This window comes from Lissotriton helveticus, chromosome 9 (genome assembly GCF_964261635.1).
Source record: "Lissotriton helveticus chromosome 9, aLisHel1.1, whole genome shotgun sequence".
Taxonomy (NCBI): domain Eukaryota; kingdom Metazoa; phylum Chordata; class Amphibia; order Caudata; family Salamandridae; genus Lissotriton; species Lissotriton helveticus.
This window is the reverse complement of record NC_136070.1, coordinates 641,764,553-641,787,675: the sequence shown is the minus strand read 5'-3', so window position 1 is coordinate 641,787,675 and position 23,123 is coordinate 641,764,553. Positions and strand designations below refer to the sequence as shown.

General features: G+C 46.2%; 1 protein-coding gene across 2 annotated transcripts in view; it reads left to right on the top strand.

Moving 5' to 3' along the window:
• Positions 1-23,123, top strand: part of SIPA1 (signal-induced proliferation-associated 1) — a 246,686-nt gene that overhangs the window by 86,729 nt on the left and 136,834 nt on the right. For both annotated transcript variants that reach the window (XM_078660715.1, XM_078660714.1), the window contains exon 2: positions 18,477-20,358. In XM_078660715.1, coding sequence (XP_078516841.1) covers positions 19,224-20,358 — 1,135 coding nt within the window. In that variant the 5' untranslated portion in view covers positions 18,477-19,223. The remainder of the gene's footprint in view (positions 1-18,476; positions 20,359-23,123) is intronic.

Genomic DNA, 23,123 nt, shown 5'->3' with positions numbered 1-23,123 from the left:
AGGTTGAAGAAAGACTACCCAAAGCCTCCTGGTTAATTTAGGAAGAGAAGTATGGGTATCTTAAATTACATTAGAGATAGAAATGAGACTATTTTGTTTAAAGGTACACTGTGTCCTGAAGACATGGTCAGTCAAAACATTGCCTGCCTGTCATTTGTTAATTGTATTGTTAAAAAGTGTGACATTCAGTTAATTAATCTGCGGTTATTTTGGGCAGACATGTTGTTTTTATTATTCTATGTATTCATGTTAGGAAATATACATTGTTTCCCACTATCTGTGAGGTTCATTAGGTTGGGGAACCGTTTGGTTGATAATTCTTGAGTATTGGCATGTGTCATATATATCTTATTGTTAATGCATTTGTTAGGAGACCTGTTGTTGGCATCAGCGAGCATGTCAGAGTAATGGCGTTTGTTTCCAGCAGTCAGTACCTGCTGGTGCCAGTGAGAAATTAGTCCACCAGGCACCAGGCCAGGGCCGGCAGCATTTTAAATTAGTAAATCTTGCTCAATAGAAATATAACATTTGGGAACACGCAGAGAGTGCCTCCTACTCTGCCCAAAAATATTGTCTACAACAAGACTGTTCCCCTTACTACTAGTGAACAGGTAGATTTCACCATATTGATGTATGAAAAAGACAACATTTAGGCCACAAGCTAAGCCCATTGGTGTACAGATATTGGTGACTGTAAATCCCACCTGTTGACTAAAGCCCAACCACAATACTCCAGAATGGCAGAGGCAAAAAAACTAAGCAGTGAGCAAACGTCTGAAGGCAAAACACAGAAAAGTGAACCCAGGTGACCACATACTTCTGAGGAAGTGATAGAAAAGCAGCACGTTCAACTGTTGTTAGCTGTAGCAGCAAAAAAGAGACCATGATAACCTTCAATTGAGGAGGCATAAAAGTAATTCAGAACAGTATCCAGCACCATGCGAGAATAGTGACTCATTCAACCTACCGGATGTGATGGGCATCCTGCCAAATCCCGGAGCCTGAACCACTGTAGTGTAGTTCCTATATTCCCAATAGGCTCTGCGCATTGGAATAATATATCCTATAGATTTGACATAGGACTTAAGTCAATAGGTCTCCATTGAATATACTAATCTTAATAGTGAGTGCCAGCTAGCTCAGAGGTCACTAGAAACTTCCTCGAATACACAAGACAGGATTTGTTTCTGACAACCGCATAAACATGACAACTTTGTTTCCTCAAGAATAAGAACATATCTCTCAGAGTCGTGGAAACAATAGATAACTATTTTACTCAGTCAATCGTGCATGCTTCGTTTCTACAGAGTTGCAGCGAAATAGTGAGACAGGCGTTTTCAATAAAAAGGGTTTATTGAACAGTCTTCTTTCTCATGCAAGAGAGGTGAACTGCTACAATTGTTAGGCAGAAAGCAAAGTATAATGCGTACAGCGTAAACAGTATTATGAAATAATACTGTAAGAGCATTGTATAGTTTCTAAGCCATATAAAAATACATACATAAATAATATAGACTAAAATACTCAACTGGTGCTTCTAAAATACGCCTACCCCAATGTACCTCACCTAAGTCTAGTACGTGGGAAGAAGTAAGTATGGTCTTTTGCATAGGTTTAGTTTTGCCAAGAATCTACCAAAGGTGTCTCTAGGTTCTAATCAGCTCCATACCTTTTTAGAATGAAGGAGGTCTGGTATCTCTGTCTCGGAGACTCGATTTCCCAACACCCCGCAAGGGGAGTCAGAAACACTGGAGCTGGATTCTCAGCAGAGAAGGGCAGCTTCCTGATCAGTGCGTCAGCTGGAGAGTCGGCTTCCTTCGGCACTTGCTGTAGCGAGCTGCGTCGGGCAAGTAGGTCTTCGAACTGCTCTGAACCACCATGCTTTGCCATAGCAAGTGAAGGTATATTTATACCTTGAAGGTGTTTAGGAATGCCATGTTTGAGGTAAAGTCGGGCATATGAACGTGATGAATGAACCCCTGGGGAATAGTTGTTCATTGTAAAGTAACTGAGTTCTTGGAGAAATCAATATTCAAGCAAGGGGAAGTCCCTAACGGCTTAAGCTGGTTTTCCAAGAAATCGTTGCGACATTTGGTGAACAGATGGAAGTAGCCATGCCTGTATTTGGGTAGCATGGGCTATGCCTAAATAGGGGCTTGATTTCTTATGCCTATATAAGGGCAATGAGAATTGTACCTATATAAGGGCATGAATCGGGAAAATCCATTTGGAATCTAAAACGCCATACAACACCACCATCAGTTCAGGAGCCAACTCCAGCACTTTAACATCACTTGCAACTGGGACACACAGAGCCTCCACTTTTAGCCAAACTTGTAGTCACCAACACTGGCTGAGATAAAATCCACAACCATTCCAAAGATACAAGGACTATAAAGAATAGACTTGAACCAAATGTCAAACAACACTGTTTCATTTCTGTCAGGATGTCTGTTGATGTTTTGTTCACTGCTTATTCATATCTAAACAGTAGGGGGTGTAGTGTCATCTTCCGGGTAACACCCGTCTCAGTCACGCAGTCATGCATCTGGTAGGAAGCAAATATGACTCAGTAGAACAAATAAGTGAACATGCCCCACCTGCTCACACAGTCCGGTGCTAGACCACCAGTCCTGTGTGTGTCTCCTTTATATCCTGTTCCTGCGTATTTCGATACAGATGAAAGGGCCACCCCACACCATTGCCCCCTGGTACCCCTGAGACTATTTAAACAGTTGAAAACCTCTGTCCTTCCCAACCATAAAGTCACCCCTGTTTTGAGGACGCACCTAAGCCTCAGGAGTTAGGAGGTGGCATGAGGAACCCCATATCTGTCAAGAAGACATATACCAGAGTCTGAAGAAACAATAACTCTTTGGGCGATACAAAGCATTTTAAATGGGAAAATGTTGATTATACAATGGGCTTTGAGGGGCAGCCGACCATAGGGAGCTTGGGACAATGTTACAGCCCAGGCTACATTTGGGCTTCTTTGGGCTAGAGATGGGCTAGGCTATGTTGGCCTCATTCTCATTATATACACAGCCATTTTATATGGCCAGTCACCAGTTTGTTAGGTGAAAGGTTGACAGTTCAATGCCAGGGTAGAAGTTACAATTCCAAGATAAAGATGTTAAGAGGGGATGAAGAGTTAGGGTTTGGGGGTAGGGGAAATTAGGTGAAGTACTGCAGAGTGAGGCCTAGTTTTGTGAGGCCAATGCCTAGGGATATTTGATGTGATGTGCACCTGTCTTCAATAAAGCGGCCTTTTTCACACAAGAAGCGAGTATGTGATCTGTGCGAATGTACGTTGTTACAACGGATGCTTTTACCACGCATGCTGTAACAACGCAAGTTTTAAAACGCATTCCATTACAACGCATTACACTGGGGGGTGTTGGATAGTGAATAGTTTAATTTACTATTCCAACACCAGTCCCCGTGGACACTAGGGAAGGTGTTGGATAGTAAATTAAAACTATTCCCTATCCTAGAGCGCCCCCCAGTGTAATGCGTTGTAATGGTTTTCGTTTTAAAGTCTGCGTTGTAATAGCACTGCGTGCTAAAAGTTGCGTTATAAAGGTTGTTCAGGGCCGGACTGGGAACCAAAACCGGCCCTGGCAAAGTGCTGGGCCGGCCCCCCCTCGGGGTGCGAGCGCTTTGCCAGGGCCGCTTTTCGGCCGATTTTGTTACAGGGCCGATTTTGCAGCTATGCTGCAAAAACGGCTCTGTAACAAAAACGGCCCCCAGGGCCCAAAACCGGCCCCCACCCATGCGGCCGACCGGGGGATTGCCCGGTGCCCGCAACGGCCAGTCCGGGCCTGAGGTTGTTTCCCGATCTGTGCTGCCCTTTTTGGCCCAAATGACTCTAATGTAATATAACATAAACAGGAAGTCTGTCAGAGGCTCATGGGTTTTGGGGTTCGTCATCGAAATAACTAAAAACTGAAAACAAACCTGGCTGTGTCATTTAGAGTGCAAGAACCCTGTGCCTCACACCGCCCAAGCCGCAAGTTGATATTTATATCAGTCTCCATTTCCTCGTCGCCTTTTCGTGACTGCCGTCCGTGACGGCCCAGACGCCTCCACCCTGCACCTTGTCGATCAGCAGGAGGAAGCTGCGGTTTCGCTTCCCCTCTTAGAGCGTCATTCTTTTCAGTCTGCTGTAACAACCTTCCAGTGAAAGGTCAGCACCTTGCCTTCAGACAACATGAACTGCAGCACAATGCATAATACCTTTCTTCCCCTCTGCAGACTTCTCTTGTTTGGTCCCCTTCATAACAAGGGCAACCAAATAATTCTGTGTTTACAGTTTTGGCTTTTCAGCTGGTAAACCAGCGTATTCCGTGAGTTTTAATAATGCTGGGTCACCATTCAGCCATTTGCATTACAAGTGCCTCAAAACAGTGGAATGTGAAAGGAAGCCATTCCAGTGACACAGAGTCCTACGGCCACTGTTACTGGCTGTGTATGTTTATCGCTTGAAACTTGCCTGGTCCTGTGCTGCATGATGGAAACAAACAGGGCTTATTTATGAGAGGGTTGCGTCACATTTGCACCATGCAATATGGTACATGTGTGACACAAACCTCTAAGTCAGATTTCTGAAACTACGCAAAGCTACTTTGCTGGGCTCTGAGTTGCTTAAAAAATCTGGAGTAATGCAAAGCAGCGCAAATCGCTGCATTACTGTGCAGTGGGCTTTGCGTGGGTGTTACCACCCAACTCCCGCGGAGTTTGACACACCCTAGATTTTCTGGCACGAGCGAAAATCTTTCACCTTTTCAGGGAAGGTGAAACAATGTAAAATATCTCTATTTCTCCTCGTTTCTTCATCTTTCTATATATGCTGCATGCTGCAGCACACATAAAAAGAGGAATATGCCTCCCAGGATTGTTTTTGTGCAGGTGCCCCATTCCTGCACGAAAACAATCTTGCTTACAACGCAGGCACGCTTACACCATGGTAAGGTGCCAAGGCCTCACATTTTTTAAGATATGTGCTGGAGTAGACCTAGCCTTGAAAATGCCTCTACTAAGTAACTAATAGGAAAAGAGTGCAATAAAAAAATGGACACGTTGGAAAAATCAGCAAGCAAGAACAAGTGGATATTTTTTAAAATATATGCGATCGGTTGAAACTTCAAACATTTACTAGAAATGTCATGTCCAAAGATTTCAGTTTTAGAATGAAATATTATTAATACAGTTATTTTTAAATATATGTTTTTGTTGACATATGAATGAAGAAAACAATCATTCTTCTGTATGTTTCATTATACTGTTAGAATTACATATTGTTTATTCTCTTCTACAAATAACATTACATTTAACATACTACTGTCATCACTATTAGCATGAGAATACGGGTTACGTGAAATAGTTGCATTTTGTAAATTTTTACATTAAGAAGAATTAACACTGTTGTGGGTATCTACTTTCTTCAGTAATAATTATTATTGGGAGGAGCTACGCTAGCAACCAAGATGGCCGCATAAGCTCCCGGCTCCGCCAACCTCCGCCAGTTGCTCACAAATCCTGACGATTATCCTGATTTCTCACCGGACTCCCGTGCAGCTGAAGTGTTCCTGACTCTAAAGGTGCACTCCCGGAATTTCTAGCTGCTCGGATGACGAAGATACGCCGTGTTCCATTCTCGGCCTAACCCGGAGTTAAAGCCGGGGCCTGATTTCTAACTCAGCCGGGTTTGAGTTGAATAACATCGGTCGCGCGACGTGGGTGGCGTCCGGTCTCCCGAAGAGGAGTGTTTCTTGTCCGTTTTGGACGGTGGTTCGGTGGCAGCTTTATCTCGCAGCTACGGCGGCTTGACGCAACGATTGCTGTGGTCGGGGATACGCTGGCCGGAGGCCCGTTGAGCTCCCGGGGTCGATGGGCTTGGTTCCTCGCTGGCGGCGACGGTATTGAAATCGCGCTTTTGGAAGTGCCCACAGTGGTCATCGGCTTTGCCTGTGCCTGGTGCCCCGGAGTAGTCGGCCTCCGGGGTTCAGAGACCTGCTCGGTCGCTTCGTGAGGGGCGATGGAGCGGGTGGAATGTACACCGTCGCTGCATACTGTATTGGCCGCCATTGGGGAGCTCCATTCGCAGGTCACTGCCATCGTCCGGAGGTTGGTCGTAACGGCTGATATCATCTGCCGGAGACCGGACTCCGACCCTTTATTGGTTCTGGAACAAGTTGCTTTACCCGCGGAGCAAGCTCCGACTGCTAAAGAGGGCCCCGTGCTGAAGTCAGACTTTGTATTCTTCTTCGTCTCTCGAACGGCAGCAAGCGAGCCTGAGACTATCAAAGGTGCATCCTGCCCTACGCCAATACCGCCCCAGAAGGATATGGACAATCTTATATTTCGGAGTGAGTTCTCCAGTGACTGTCAGATTGATACCTCGCCCTTTTTCTCCCAGATGGTTCAAATACGCTCTGGCGCCCTATTTCTGGTGGGCAGTGAACCCCGTTTGACTTTTGGATTTTGTGAACCGCTATCCTGGTTTACATCCTTCCGTACTGACTTTGAACTTTTTCTATATTTTGATTCTCCTATTGAGATGGCGGTTCGAATGGACAGGGCTCGCATGAAGAATCGTAGCGGCCAGGGTTGACTTTTACTGGATGGGTTTGAAAAATGACTTCATTTGACACAGGATTGGTACCTCATAATTGCGCAGGAGTGGGGTGGTTCTTACAAGCTTCCCCCCGTCGGAGTCCACTTGTTGCATTCTATTATTCTGGAGATGTTTGGGGTGGATTGCTGCTGGCGGGGGGTAAGGGAGACCGGGGGCCTGTTTGATATTTCCTCCTCCACTCTTTTTTCCTACTTTTAGGTTTAGTTCCGGGGCGACAGGCACGCTGCTAGTGGGGATGGGCCGTAGCCATTGCAGGGGTGCAGGGTGGGGGGAATGGGGAGGGGTTTGTTATTTTACCTTTGTTTAGTTCTATGGCCTTTTTTCTCTTTCCTTCCTTCTTTCACAAGAGATGGGTCGCTTATTCTGTATCGATTTCTTACCTAGTCGAGTGTCTAATTTGGTCTTCACTATCCTGAATCGTGGGTGGGTGAACCTTGCAGGCTGTTGTTTTGTCAGATTGCTGATCGTTTCTCCTCTTAATCTGTATGTCGTTGCCAAAGCTACATACTTCTGTGAATTGATTTTCTGCATTGGTCTACTCGCTCACCTATCACTATATCGTATTTTGTGTATGACACCCGATTTATGTAAATTCTCTTGTCTTCTTCAATAAAAACCTTTAAAAAATATATATATATTATTAATTTGTTCTCAAATTATAGCACTATTAGCACGTTTTTTACTTTTGCTAATATTTTCATATATAAAATAATATTAAAGAAATGAAATGGCCAAGTGAGCCATTGGGAGAGACTTATCTGATGAAGTGCATACATTTGATGGCAATCGCTGGTCAGTGTTGTTTAGCCTTTTCACTGTACTCTTGGGTGAGAGCTTCCATTTTTGGAAAACAGTGTTTGGCAGTTGTAGCGGTGATCATTCAGTACTCATGTACTGATCAGAACAATGTCAGATAACTCTAACCTCTACGAGAACCACCAACCATCTCCCCAACACAGGAAGCGCACAACTCCCCCTTTGTAGATGTCCCTTACCACACATCCTGTTGCAAGACATATTGAGGTCTTACGAAGAACTTTAATGGCTTGGAGCCTGCCAATCCTTAGCAGTGGTTGACTTTCCTGACACTCTCATTTGTCTGTTTCTTATTTCTGTCACAGCTGTTCAATTTTATGGAGCATTGCGCGTTTACCATTTCTTTAGATTTTCTGGCTTCTATGCTGTCCCCTTTTACTTTTCAAGCACTACTTTTTCCTTTTGGTTAAGCATTCCATAAGAGTTCACGGTGTCTCCATCATGTACTTCTCTGCCCTTGCTCACCGTGTTGTTGTCTGTTGCCTGTAGGCTTCTCCTGGGCCCCCTCAATGTTGCGCACGCCCTTACCCCCGTTGGCTTCTCGCTCCTGCGCTTATCCTTGCTTGCTTCACGTTGCTCTCTTATACGTGTTACCCCTCTATGTGCTCCACTTTGCTCTTTCTCTCATTGCTTCCCCACTCACACCCCCTTGTTGCGAGCCCCCTGTGTTGCTTGCACGCCCTCACTTGCCCCACCTCCGGTGTTGCTTTTAGCCTCCCTTGCTGCTTTCACCCCTCATGTTGCTTTCTCTCCCCGGCACCTGCGGTGTTGCATCCGCCCCAATGTTGATCCTCCCATCCACCAAAAAAAAACACTTTTGCACTTTTTTTTCTTTTTAGTAATTGATCCCACTCAGATTGGTAACTACAAAGGAAAAGAAACAGCTCTGTCATTTTATAGGCACATATGTGCGTGGTGCGTGTGCCTACAAAGTGACCCTGCTGGCTGTGTCAAAGGCTTTTTGAAAATTATTTATGCCATGCTGCACACAATTGGGAATGATGTGTATCATGATGAAAAACCACTGGCAGAGACAATAGGTCCCAAAGACTAGACAACTGTAACTATTCAAAGCTTGTTACAGTTGAATTCAACACAAAAGTGTTTGTGTATAAAAATGAAAAAATAAAAAGAACAGCAAATGAAACAGAACAGCACATGAGCCATACATAAATGGCAAATCCTTTAACTCACCTGATACTTTCTTGGATACCTTCATGGAGGGAACTGAAAATGCTCCAATTTCTGGTTGCACCTCTAAATATAGCATAGATATCATCTACTACATTTTCTACACCATAATGATGGGTTTTTTGAGGAAATTCGTCTGGTGGGCTCTACTGAATATGTAGAGCTTTCTCCAGACATTGGATGATTGCTAGTGCTCTTCAAATTCTAAATTAGCTACTTGGTCTATCTGGGCATTTCTAATAGATATTTCTAACTGCAGGTCATTCACCTTTAGAATATTTCTGAGATGCCAAACAGGATCCAAAAGATTTCTAAGCAGTGCTCCAGAGCGCCGATAGGTGGCATCCAGTGGTGCCACATAGGCCCCATTCCATCCCAGATGTGACGCAGCGTATAAGTGCCACCCTTCGGTGCCAATATCACTTTGTTTCCTTCTGCACCTTTGAAGATGGATATAGAGCTCTGCTTCCTTGTTCGTCGGTTGAGGATTTACTCCAAATTGAATTCCAGTCTGCCAGGCAGTGATGTCCCAACCGAACACTACAGAACTCAAAGAAAGCCATAACTGTCAGAAACAGATGCAAGTAATGAACACGCAAGAGGTGAGTCTTTGGTGTTTGGTATCGGGGCACTATTCTGTCATGCGAATGATATGCCACATGCACCTGAAGGTGATTCAGGACCATGAAGTGAAGCTGTATGTCACCGAAAATTTAAAGAATTCACAGAATGCGCGTAAGTCCCACCTCAGCTCCAAGTTGAGGGGCAGTTACCACTCTTGAGGCAGCTCCCACAACAGTTCTTCCTTGCAGTCAAAGTTATCCGGGTAGTCAAATTCTAAGTCAACAAAAAAGCATAAGATGTCGAAGTGGGACTGGACGCCATTCCGCAACTCTCTGACTAGGTAGAAGTCACGACGGTGTCAAAGTGCCAGTTGATCTTACTTGAAATCCTGATTTAGGAGCCGATTCTGCTACTGGTCCCAGTAAGCCCTAAATTGCCCAGGCCTTCAGCAATACTGCAGCAGGTTGAGGCCTATAGGGAGGCAATGGTGCGGAATTTTGGCACTCTTCTGGTTCCCTCTGGTGCACCTTTGGACCCCATAGATATGCATGGAGCTCCATTTGTCACTGTCTGAGCCCTTTGAACCTGCTTCGGGTTCCACACTGACTTTAGTGCCAACTTCCAATCCAAATTCAAGACCTGTGCTAGTCCCTCTTTCGTTGATGCCGTTACCAATTTTCACAAGCGTCGGAGGAGGATCCTTTGCTTACTCCAATGTCTGATTCTGAGCTAAATCCATCTCGACCCCAACCGAGGTCGTGCTATGATTCCACTATGGAGACGACAGTGATGATGACGATGGGGATGATCTACACCCACATTTTGATAATGTGGGCTTGATACTTCACCTGATACGGGGTTGATTTTGCCCCTTGCACCCTCAATGTAAGATGGTCAGTCAGTGTATTCTGCCTATGAAGTCATTTACACACACCCTTTGGGACATTGCCAGCAAGATCTTGCCATCTGTTCCGGAGCAGTATAGGGTCTCATTCAGGCTAGTCCGGATGCAGTCAGAAATGTGTTTGGGGCTGTAGTGGATATTACTAATTGCTTGAGCCGGGTGGTTGACACTAGTGTTGTATTCTGTTGCCATGTTGCGATACAATCCTCAGGCTTTTTTGGTGATATGTAGGCAACCCTTATAGCTATGCCTTTTGATGGTTCCCGCTTTTTTGGCAAAAAGGCTTATTCTGCTCTTGAATGCTTTAAGGAAAGCAGAGCCACAGCGTGTTCCCTGGGCCTTTCCACTCATGTCAAATAGTTTCCTCATGAGTTTCGACCCTTCTGTGACTCTGCCAGATGGTTGGTGTATAGATAAAGCCAGGTCCCATGGACACTGCTCTTCTGAGTCCCACTCCCATCCAGCTTTAGCTCCCAAGCCACTTTATTTTGCTCTTAGTGGTTTATGACCACCTTGTGGGAGAGTGGATCAAACATTTTCTCCAAGGGTGGCAATCTATCACATCTGACAGAAGGGTCCTCCAGTTCATCCAACAGGGCTATACTTTTCTATTCCTTTACGACGTGCCGCAGTTTCTACTCACATCAGAGAGGCTTTTAGAGGAATAGGTTTCCATCTTATTCCAAGAGGTGCAAACTTTACTGTCCTAGGGGGACATTGGGGAAGGTTTCGGGCTTGGAAATAGAAAGGGGATAATAATCCTCTTTCCTAGTGCCGAGGATGGAGGCTTTAATCTAATTCTAGATTTTAACCCTCTAAAATTCTTCCTGAGGAAGAACAAATTGAAAATGCTCACACTGCCCCTGTTTTGTCTACCCTGGATCTGGATGACAGGATGGTAGCCCTGGACCTGCGGAATGCATACTTTTATGCACCCTTCATGCAGTCCTTCAGACGTTACTTATGGTTCAAGAGCATTTTCGGTTTGCTGTGCTCCTCTTTACTGGCCCATAGGTGTTTACAAAGTGATGGTGATGTTTGCTGCTCATTTTTGGAGGTTGGGGATACCAGCTCTCCCCTACCTTGATAACTGGTTCTTGAAGGCCGACTTGCCACAGTGAGTTGCAGACCACCTCCAGATAATGCTGACCCTCCTGACATTGTTGGGGTTTTCATTCAATGAGCTAAAGTCACAGCGGACTCCTTCGCAAACACTTGCTTTTATTAGAGCTGTTTAAGGCACAGTGTTGTTCTGGGCCTTTCCTCGACAGCTTCCAGGACATTCGGGCTATGATTCTGATGGTTCAGCCTCAGTCCTGGATTTTAGTGAGAGCAGCTCTGAGAGTTCCTGCCTTGTTTACTTTGTGCATGGTTCGTGTTCACTTTGCCAGCTTGCATGTGCGGTTCTGCAGTGGGATCTGCACTCTCAGTAGGATCGGCACCAAGGGGACCTGGCGGATGTCAGCCAGGTTTCCGAGAAGACTCAACAAGATATGCATCAGTGACAGCTTGACCGCAACCTGAACTCTGACAGACCCCCCTCTCCTTTCCCCACCCCTAGCTGACTGTGGTGACTGATGCATCACTGCTTGGTTAGGGAGGCCATCTGGGTGTAGTAGAGGTCCGAGGGGTCTAGTATCTGGTAGACACCCAGCTCCTCATAAATATGTTGGAGCTGCAGGTCATACTCATGGTGTTTATTTATTTATTTATTTGTAGTTTTGTATAGTGCTAGAATCACTCCAATGGAGTATCTCCGCGCTTTTGGAACCGGTAAACAGCAGACGTGAAAAAAAAGAAAAAGAAAAGCAGGTGTAGTTAGAGATCATTTTTAAACAGGATGGTTTTTAAAAGTTTCCGAAATATGAGATGTTCTTTACATTGTCTCAGTGACAGAGGGAGTTTGTTCCACAGCTTGGGACCAGCAATGGAAAGGGCTTTACCTCCATGTCCGGACATCTTAGCGCGGGGAACCACCAGAAGGAGGTCTTTGCTCGATCTGAGGGAACGAATTGGAACGTAGGGAACAAATTTCTGTTCGAGATAGACGGGCCCTTGTCCGTTCAGGCACTTGTGGATCAAGCAGCAGATTTTAAATTTGGCTCTTTGTCGAATTGGGAGCCAGTGCAGCTGTTCAAGTAGGGGCTTGGAGGCAGTTCTCGGGGGGGGCATTCAGAACAAGGCGAGCTGCCGTGTTCTGAATGACTTGTAGCTTAGCCAGTACTCCTTCGTTTGCAGAGAGCAGCAAGCCATTGCAGTAGTCGATCCGACTAAGGATCAGTGCTTGGACGAGGGTTTTCTTAACCGAGTCAGGTAGTAAAGGGAAGACTTTGCGAAGCAGACTGATGGTATAGAAGCAAATCCCTGAGATGTAACTTGTGTGTTGCTTCAGTGACAGATCGTGATCAAACCGAATACCCAGGTTCTTCACGACCTGTTTAGGTTCAGGGACCGCTCCTAGGTCTGACGGCCACCATACGGGAGTCCATAGATTTTTTGCCTCCCCAAACAGCATAACCTCCGTTTTGTTGACATTACATTGGAGGTAGTTGGTAGACATCCATTTTGCCACTGCCTTCATGCCTGACGAAAAAGAGTTCCTAACCTCAGCGGACAGAGTTTTAAAAGGGAAGAGGAGCTGCGTGTCATCTGCGTATGACACGGGGATGAAGCCGTACCTGCGCAGTACTCCAGCCAGGGGTGCCACATAGATATTAAAAAGGGTTGGGCTCAAACAAGAGCCCTGTGGCACCCCCTTAGAAATCTCTGTTTCCGCTGAGCGGTATGCACCCATGGTGACGCTCTGGGTGCGATCAGCTAGGAAGCTCTTTAACCAGTCAAGGGCTTTATTCTTAATACCAGCGTTCGACAGCCGTTCAGTCAAGATGGAATGAGACACGGTGTCGAACGCTGCAGACAGATCTAATAGGACCAGTATAACTGAGAAGCCCTTGTCCTGGTACATGTGAAGGTCGCCAGTGACAGACAGGAGGGTGGATTCTGTACTATATTTGGGGCGGAACCCTGACTGGGAGTAGTCCAGGGCGTTGGCAAGTTCAATATGTCCGGATAGATGGCGGTTCACATGCTTCTCTATAAGTTTCCCCAGAAATGGAAGTAGGGAGATGGGTCTTAGGTTGGTTAGATCAGACCATGGAGTGGCAGTGTTTATTCTTATTGGTCTGACAAGAGCTCGTTTCCACCCCCTGGAACAATGCCTGAAGTAAGTGAGAGATTCAACAGTGAATCTCTCACTTGAAGTCCTTCCTGCCATCCATCAAGATAAGGCTGGAGCAGGTTCTCACAGACAACACTGCCTTGTGATACTGCAAGAATCAAGGCAGAGTAGGTTGCACCTATGGAGTTGGCTTGAGTGTCACAGCATTTCTCTGATCGCAAACCATCTACGGGAAGCTTAAAACACCAGGGCAGACGAGCTCAGCCAGCCTTGCCTGGCAGATCACGAATGGAGGTTGCACCGCAAGATGGCGCAGGGCATCTTCTGACTGTAGTAAGAACCCCAGCCCACTGTTTAATTGCCCAAGTTTCTGACAACAAATCATATAAAAGTCTTGTATGATATATTTCCAGTGCTCGTAACTTAATTTCTGTTGTATCCCTGCCATGTTCCATGATGAGAACCGAAAGACCACAGGAGGCATAGGTACTAATTGATGATTGATGTTCCGGCTAGCTCCTCATCGGCTGTTGGCCGTTGCTACTGAGGAAGGTGATTGTTGAAAGAAGCCTAATGGAAAGGCTCGAATTTTCAGTTTTTGGCTGGGTGGGTATGCTAGGAAATTCAACAAGAAACAAATGATCCCATGGTCTTTAAAGTTCAGGGCCACACAATCCTCACTCGAGTTTTTCGGGGAAGAGCCCAACCCACCTCACCCTACGAGCCATAATGATTTTTATCTGCCAGGTCAAACTAACACCCACTATTGTGTTTACACCAATGGGCTGCTTTACACATGAGACTTTGGGTATCCTCCTGGGCATTATACTCAAGTGGCTGATCTCCTTACAGGATTATCACATATGTTATGCATTCCGGGGGCAGATGAAGATCATCCAACTCTCGTCTTTGAGCAGCCAAAGATGGAGGGGCGTGCAGAATCTGAGTGGGTGGCTTAGAAGATGCTGAAATTATTTGACAGGTCAGTACTTGAGGGCACGGAAGAGTGACAAGTTGCGTTCTTGCCACTGAAGAGGAATGTTTAAGAGGGAAGGGTAGCAGCTCCTGGAGCTAGAATGGCACCTTGGGAAATCTTAAGAGCCTCAATCAGAGATTGTAATTTGACTGTCAACGATTTAAAAAGCAAGGCCTACCATAGCCTGTTGGAAAAGCTTCTGTACAGCCTCTACTCCTGCCACAAGTTGCTGACTCTATGCCTGGCAATCTATAAATAATTTTGCCAGGAGAGTAGGATCTGTGGAATTGTTTTCCCCTGTCTGTAGTGGTTTCTGGATCGATGGCGCCCCAGTGCTGTTTGTTTGTGTCGGAACGTGGTTACAAAGCACCTTTGATTGCGGTGCGCTGGGGTTCCCCTCTCCACGTTTCCTTTTGGGGGGCAGTGGGCTATTTTCAATAACAGAAATAAGATCAGTAGATCCAAGGTCTGAGATGCTGGCATTGTCGTGCACTATACATGGGTTTTTGGTTTTACCCCTATTCTGTTTCTTTGCTTTTGCAGGCACAGGAGAGATAGGCAACACAGTGTTGGGATTCTTGCTAGAATCAGACAGGGGGCCCAATGATTGAGCTATGCGTTGTGAGGGTGGTCAGTGATCAATTTCTGGACTGCTTTAGTGCAGGTTTCCACTAGGTTTAGTTCAGTGGAAATGGCACCCATTGCGTTGGTAAGGTAAATAGTGATAGGAGGTGCCCCCCTTTTTTTCACAGAAATACACCTCTTCCCCATTGTTGAAGGTTTGACAGCTGCTCACTCGACTCTTGACAGGGTTAAAAAAGGAGAAAGTAACAAGATGTGACATGCTATTCCACTATGCCCCTTACAGTGTTCCAAAAAGCATGGGGCAGGGCAAAAGCATAAGTCCAAACACTGATCTTGCCAGAAATCTTCTGTCCTGAGTCTGCCAAAAATCTTCCGTCCTGAGTCCTGCTGGCGAACAGTGATCCACTTTCAGATGTGGAGAGTAGCAAAACCAAGAGCCAGCTTCATCCAGCTTCGTACAGGGGCAGACAGGCCCGCCCGTGGCACTGCAGGACGGCTATGGGCCCTTTATAGCGTGTTGGGGTAAGCCCCGCCCCTTCCAACAGCCTCTCAGTAGTGGAACTTTCTGGCGCTAAGGGAGCAGTGATTTGAAGTCCCTGGGGTCGCTGGTGACAGTAGGGGCCAAAAGCCCCCTTGCAGGCAAACGTGATGTGCCCAATGCACAGTGTCAAAAACTTCAGCGCACTGAAGTTCCCATGAACACTCCCCTAGGAGATGCATTCAGGCTAGAGTGGAGCATGTGACTCAAGTATGGCTTCCTGTCTCTGCCTCTCTTGCCCTGAGTTCTGAAGAAGCTCAGGAACAACCATGCCCAAGACTTCTTAGTGGTGATTGGACCTGGAGAATGTTGTACCAAGAACTTGTGGGCATGAACATCTGTCCTCCGATCAGTCTACAACTTAGGGAGGATCTCTGTCGCAGCATCAGGGCAGGGTTCTGCATGCAATCCTGTGCAATCCACACCTCAATATCTGGAGATTGAGCAGTGGTAGTTGACTGCTTTTGATCTCTCACCTGTAGTTGAAGATGTCATTTTTGCGGCCCTGTGTCCCTCTACCAAGTACATTAACACCAGGTGCTGGGACAAAATAGTGGCCTGGTGTGGAATGTGCAACACTTACAAGTCAAACTGGCGGATGTTTCATTGTTTACTTTGTCTTTGTCTCAGCAAGGTCTTGCAGTTACCATTGTTAAAAATGATTTGGTGGCCCTTGCGGCGCTTTTGTTGTTTGCCGGACCAACTGTTCCTGTTTAAATAACCTGCTGTGATGTGGTTTATTAAAGGTTTGACACACATGTTCACTCCCTAACAGTTTGTAATACCACAGTAGGATCTTAATTTGGTCCTGATATTCCTCATGTGCACCCCCTTCAAGCCAATGCACAAGTGCATAGCTACTTTGTGTGTCTTCTGAGTCTCAAAACCGTCTTCCTCATCGCATTCACTCATCTCTTAATGTGAGTAAGGTCCAGGCTCTCTTGGTACATCCGTCCTACTCCACTTTTTATTCAGACAAACTGGTGTTGAGGACCAGGGCGGCCATTTTTTGCCAAAACGTTGTGACTTTTTCATGTTGGGCAATCCAAGACCCTCCCAAAATTCTTTGCTCCATCAGACCTATTAAAAGAGGAGGCAAGACTCCGTTGGCTGGTCCACAAAAGAGCCTTAGACTTTTACATTGATCGCACCAAAGACCATCTGTGGATGATCAGCTTTCTGTAGGCTTTTTTTGTACAAAGGTAAGGCGGTGCAGAAAAGTACTTTGTCAAACTGGATAGTCCCATGCATTAAGATCTGCCATGACTTGGCTAAGAAACAGCTTCCTGAACGACTGAGGGGTCAGTCCAACTGGGCCAAGTCGTCTACCACTGATTTGGCACAGGGAGTGCATGTTCTCGACATCTGCCAAGACACAATGTAAAAAGAAAAAATGATGGACAGAATGCAGAACAATGTGATACATTCACCCAAGTACAGAGATCTGGGCCTAAATCCATTGTTTTTTTGCACACCATGCCATTCCAGTTTGGACCCAGCCATATGCAAATCAGTCTTGACCCTGCGCCCAATGGGAACAGTCCAGACCAAACTACCAGGCCAGGTCGTCCCTGGACTGGAAACAAGCATCCTAGGACTGGTTTTGGGCTTTCAGCCCTCATCAGCCAGGATAGCTGGACTCCAGTGGTATGGAGAGCACAGGACCCACGTCTGGGCATATCCGTCTGGGTGACAAATGCAAAAAAAACAAGTGATGGACAAAATGCAGAAAAATGTCATACATTCACCCCAGTACAGAGACCTGGGCCTAAATCCATCATTTACGAAGCACTACTACCTTGTCAGCCAGGTCCTACGGGAGGGCACTTCACCTGTTTGGTCCTGGAGGACTTTTTGGTTTGAGTCCATTCCACAGTACCTTGGGTGGTTGCTTTGGTATCTATTCTAAAGGTGAGGAATCTGTGTTAGAAGTATCCATCAGAAGAACAAGTTATTTTGGGTAATGCTCTCTCTTGTGGATACTCCACCTAATTGCAGAATCCATACTGCTCTCCCGCCTCCAGGTTCTGTGGAGTGGTTCTATTAACCAGCTAAAACCACATTAGATATCTGCATACTAATACCAACCTTTTTTATGCTTCGTGTTCGAAGGCGCAGACAGAGTCAAGCTGACGAGAATGCACAGGGGTGGTGCTTTTATGCAGCTCTGCTCTGTGACTGTCGGGCAGAACTAGGTCAACATACTGCTGCACAGTGCCACCAAGTCACTTGTGGGAGCACTGCTGTGAAAACTTCTGCATTCATTCTGGTGCCTGGTGACTATCCTTAAGCTGAGGAATCTGCTGTTAGGCAGTGTATCTGCCATAAAGAGCATTACCAAAGGTAGGTAACATGTTTGATGGCGCTATTTGGGGACACATACTTTTGCCAGCTACACCTCTGCATGCTCACAACATGACAGCAGCTATCACCAGGACCCCTTTCGACATGGCCATCAGCTTGCCGTCACCGTAGTATCATTTGGTATATATAATATAATTCATTCCCATGCTACTTACTTGTAATGCTTCATATTACCATACAACATTCTTTTAAAGCCAGACCAATTGGCATTGTTGATACCTTGTTTGTGTTTGTTATTCTAGTATTAGTTGACAATTGTTTATGTATTATAAAGACCTCTATTGCCCATGTGGGCAGCTCTGCTGAAAAGATTGTATATATAAACAACACCACTTTGCTTTGACCTGTTTTGTGCACTGTTCGAAAAATGTTTATCTGCTGGCACTGGTTGCACTTCATTACTTCATCCAGTTAACTTTCATCATTAGTACATCTACCACCCTAACTTTGATGACCACTACTTAGACCCACCATTAGTGCAACATGGCTCTTGTGCCTAAATAGGATATGTGTTAGCGTAAAAAAAAAAATTGAAGTTAAGGCTGACCCGAAGTAATGATGGTTGGATTTATGGTGGGTGAGGAGTGACAGAGGTGATTTCAGCCTTGGCGTATTGCGCAAGGCCTCTTACGCTGGGGAGAATGTAAGATATCCATACATTTAGGATGTAAATCCATGAAGGTTAATAATATTACATCTTATGTTTTATTCTCTTCTCTACAGCCGCTGAGATTCAACTAATGGTTGGTGGCAATGCAGGTGAGAGAAAACAAGAAAGAAAAGAAGATCATGGTACGACTTGGATGCGGCCCCCACCATTCCTGATGGTTATAAGTCTTCCACCAGTCGTTCAGAAAGGTAGAAGATGCCAAGCGACATGATTTTCCATCCTTTGTTCCAGAGCATTGCTGTGGGCTGCAGACATTGCTAAGTGTGTCCTTGGCACAGGAGTATGCTGTATTTGGATGCAAGTCTAAGCAGGAGTATCCTTGCTGTCCCCCTAACCCCATAATGGAGTTTGTGCCAGAGTCGGAGGAGGACGAAGGATGGAGTCCATGCTGCGGGTTGTGTAACATTATGCCAACAGGAAAATAATGTTTTTGTTACTTATTTTCTTGACTCTAGAGTGATCTATGTTGGTCATCAGCTTTGATTTAAAGTGGCAGCACACCACAACTGACCGTAAGAAAGCTCAAAAGTGACACAGGGAGGCGTCGTCACCAACAGCCAACCAAGGAAAACAGAGGGAAGCCAACGGAGCATAGGCCTGAAGTTGCAAGAGCGACGAGCTCCTGCTTTTGGGACTAGTACTGACCACGCTTGAAATGGGCGCTCTTACTACCATTGGAATGTGCCCTGCTGGTGCATGTTTCACAAACAATTGTTGTTGACTTTAGCTTTGTAGAAGATCCCCATTGATCGTTTGGGTGCCTCAGAGGCCCCACCCTTTGTAGCCACACCAGCACCACTATGCAGTCGGATGACCTGTTCATCCGGAAGATCCGCCGCCACACCAACCGCCCACCCCTCTCTTCAGTGGCATTTGAACCTAAGGGCACCCCTACAGTGACTGCCATTCGTGCCCGTGTGGACTGGCCCCCCAAAAAAGAGCAACTGGAGGAGAGGCCTCAGCCAAGTGCAGTGAGCCGGGGCCACGGGGCGCACCCAGTCCTGCGTGCTTCTCCTGGACGGAGCTACCTCATGCATCGCAGTAACAGCGACATCACTATCGGGGACGCAGAGACTGAAGTGGACGGAACGGGGCCTTCTAGTTTGGCAGGGTCTCCCAGCGTTGGGGACACACTCCACCGTGAATATGGAAGCCTAACATCTATTGAGAAGACACCAACCAGCTCCCGGCCCCGTGCTCACAGCCACGAGGAGCACCGCTGCTCCAGCCCGGCAGCTCAAAGGTTCAGGAACCCCTTCCTACTGCTTGGGCTGCCTGGAGATGTGCCTGAGATGGAAGCCCAGTTGGTAGACCTTCCCAAAGACAGTCCAACTGAAAGGACCCCTGTAATAAGTGAGGGTGGGGAAAGTATGACTGCCTGCAATAGTCAGGGTCAGGAGGTCTTCAAACCAGGCCTAACTGCCGACTATCTGCCTAAGACATGGGTCAAGCAGTTTGCCCACTTCGATGTCCAGAGCATTCTTTTTGACCTTGGTGAGGCGGCGAGCAAGCGCAACAGCATTGGACGCAGAAAAAACATCACCACAGGTGCGTCAGCTGCCTCTCAGCACCATAATGTGTGCACTAGTACTATTTCCAGCTCCCCCTCTGGGAGTGCGGAGGACCTGAACTGCCACGAGATCAACTTGGCTGATGAAGGAGACGGCAGGGACAATGAGCTGGTCCTAAGTTGCCCGTACTTCCGGAATGAGGTGGGCGGAGAGAGAGAAAGGAGCCTGTGCCGACTGGAGGCAGGGCAGGAGTGGCACAGGAGGTCCTTTGAGCCTCATCTGGCCTGCCGCTGCCCCAACACAGCAGTCTCGGTGCTGGAGGAGCCACGGGAGAGCTACACCAAGAAGGTGAACAAAGCCAGCCATTTCATAGAACACGCCGACCTAGGAGCTTGTTACTACAGGAAGTACTTCTTTGGAAAAGGTGAGATGGGAACATGCCATTGTCAACCACTTGCGGGCGGGAAAACAATTAATACTGTGGATGGTGCAGTGGGGGGAAATTGGTGTAATCGCATTTCAAGTAACAGAATACGATCACAGTGTGCAATAATGTGGTTTTAACTTTATCCTTCTGCTGATCTCTCATAATCCACTTCAACTCTTATCACTTAGAAAATGAACAGTGTACTCTTCTACCTCTCTCCTCCTCACTGTTACCAACACACTCTCACTAGGCCTCCACCACGCTTAGTTTATGCTGGGTAGATTTGCAGAATTCCTGCTTGTGCATTGGGTAACATTTTAAAAAAAATCTTGATATTTTGCATTACATGATTTCGCATACTTTTCAGCTGTAAGAAACTAGTTCATGTAGAAATGTCTCAACGAGAGACATTCTTTGCCGCATCCAGCCTCCTCCTGGTATCTTGTGTCACTTTTTAAAGCAGTTGGACCTGCAGCCACCCAGGAATGTGGCGCTTAAAAAATGCGGATTGATTGAAAGCAAAGCTTGCCTTTGTCTGAAAAAAAGTCATTCAAAGTACATGCTGCATAAAAAAGCACCAGTTTGTTAAATTTCCTCAAAAATACCTAAAACCTAATGAAAAAATAAGTCATTTTACACCTCACTATCACAATACCACAGGTTCATGTCTGGTGCTGTGTCTGGGTTCCTATTGTGCATGACAAGCACAGCCCTTCTTTAAATGCATCTGCATCTCATCCGCTCTGTAAGCACAACATCCCTTTCCAAGCAGAGTGAAAGAAAACCCCCCACCCTCGAACAGTACATAGGCAAATAGGCTACTTTTTAAGTCTCGAATCTGTTAACGGACCAGTGTACTGCTTCTGCGATAGGTCCACTGAGTGTTTACTGTGGCTCTGGTTGAAGCATATGTTCATCTCTTCGACAGGATGGAAACTGCTTGATTTGAGCCTGGTAATGGTGATGACTGCCTGTTGTTCATGACTTCAGTATTGTGTTTGTCATATAGTCCATGCTAGTCTGCAAGACTTTGTAAGCTTATATCAGATAATCTGTAGTTCCAAGAAGTATACACATTGAAAACGTCATGGCACTTCTCATGACTTTTGCAAGGTCACTGATGGTGCAGAGAGCACCTACTGCTAACAAAAGTAAGACTGCAGGTGTCCCCTACTGGCCAGGATCGTGGTTATTGGCTCAGTAATGGAATGGACTATCTGCCTAAGACATGAGTCAAGCTGCGTCATCAAAGCCTCCTTGACCCTGAGCACTGGGCCTAGCGCGAAGGATGAAAGGAGACATAAAGTAACACATTCATGAAATCACAATAAAGATGCAGCCAGCGAGTCTCATTTCTTTGAAAAAAACAAATTGAACTTTGAGAACTTCTTCAAATTGCCACACTCTAAAAATGTAGATAAAATGATGAAAAATAGATTTGTCTAATGTAGACGGTGATTCTAAAGGCAGATATCTCTTGGGGAAGAAATTTCACTGCAGGATCCCAGGAACTTTGGGAGGCATGGTCTGTCTCCTAATTTTAAGGGAGAGACTCTCCAAGACATATGATATTTCAAGGCATGATTGAGGTATCAGCACCAGGTTAATGGTACTGATTTCAGGGGCTGGATGCTCGGAAAGGCCTTTGGTTTTGAACGTCCCCAATATGAAGGTAGGGCTAGATCCTCCAGAAGCCACTTTTCTAGTCAGTGAAGGAAACACAACGCTGGAATGTGCCCTCTAAGGAAACCTCCAAGGAGAGAAAAAGCCAGTGACAGAAACACCCTCAAAGAAACTTGTCTACAAGGATTGTACTAAATACAAGTAGAAGGCAGGAATAGAAAGAAGCTACAAACAAATATCTGGACTAATACATGAGAGTGCTGTAGCACACTGGATGACGTTTCGGCTGGTGTAAGTTCTGTGTCTTGAACTGGAAGGAATCTCGACCCCACAGGAAGTAGAGGCTTCATTTTGTGTTGGGAAACTTCCATTAAAACTCTGGGACAGTGGCCATGATGGATTTGGTTGATGACTATGAAGTTCCACCCATGGCACCGTCATTTCTTGCTCCAATCCCTTTCCTGTGCTGGGTTGAGCATGAGGCCCGCAATCTCCCCTCCCCCACATACCAGGGCGAGCACAGCACTAACCAAGAGCTGCAGAGGGAGAGAAGGAGAGTCGCAGGGAGATCTGTGCACCTGCGGTAAGTCTTCACAAGCACGCCCCTACTCACTGGAGGACGTGCTCCACAGACATACCTGACTGCTAGGGAAAGATACAGCCTGCAGGCGTGCCCACCAACTGAACACTTGGTGGGCCTCTCTCAAGCTGGTGTGGTATCAGGATGGGCTCTGGTCCTTGGGAGTAACTCGCCACAGGAAAAAGGGGCCCACATGTGATCTTTTGGACCTTGTCTGTGACCTTTAGGTCCAGTTAGTGCTCAGACCAATTAGATTTTGAACCCCTTCCAGCCAAATAGGGTCATAGGATGCACCAGTGTAGTTCAGGGAAACTTCCACTGGTGCCTGTCCTAAAAAGATGGTCCAAGCCACACAATGCAAAGACAAGTGGGGGCGCAAAATGGGGCAACCCATCAAAGTAGAGTAGCAAACATTGGTGTATGGGAAGTGTGCTTCCCAGGCAGAGTCATTGCTTCAGTACTGCTCCCTGCACTTGAAGAACTTTTTTCACACTGCTTCTCTGGTGATGTGTTCTTGGATGGGCTTCTTGGCACACTGAGGTAATAGTGCTGGGGATGC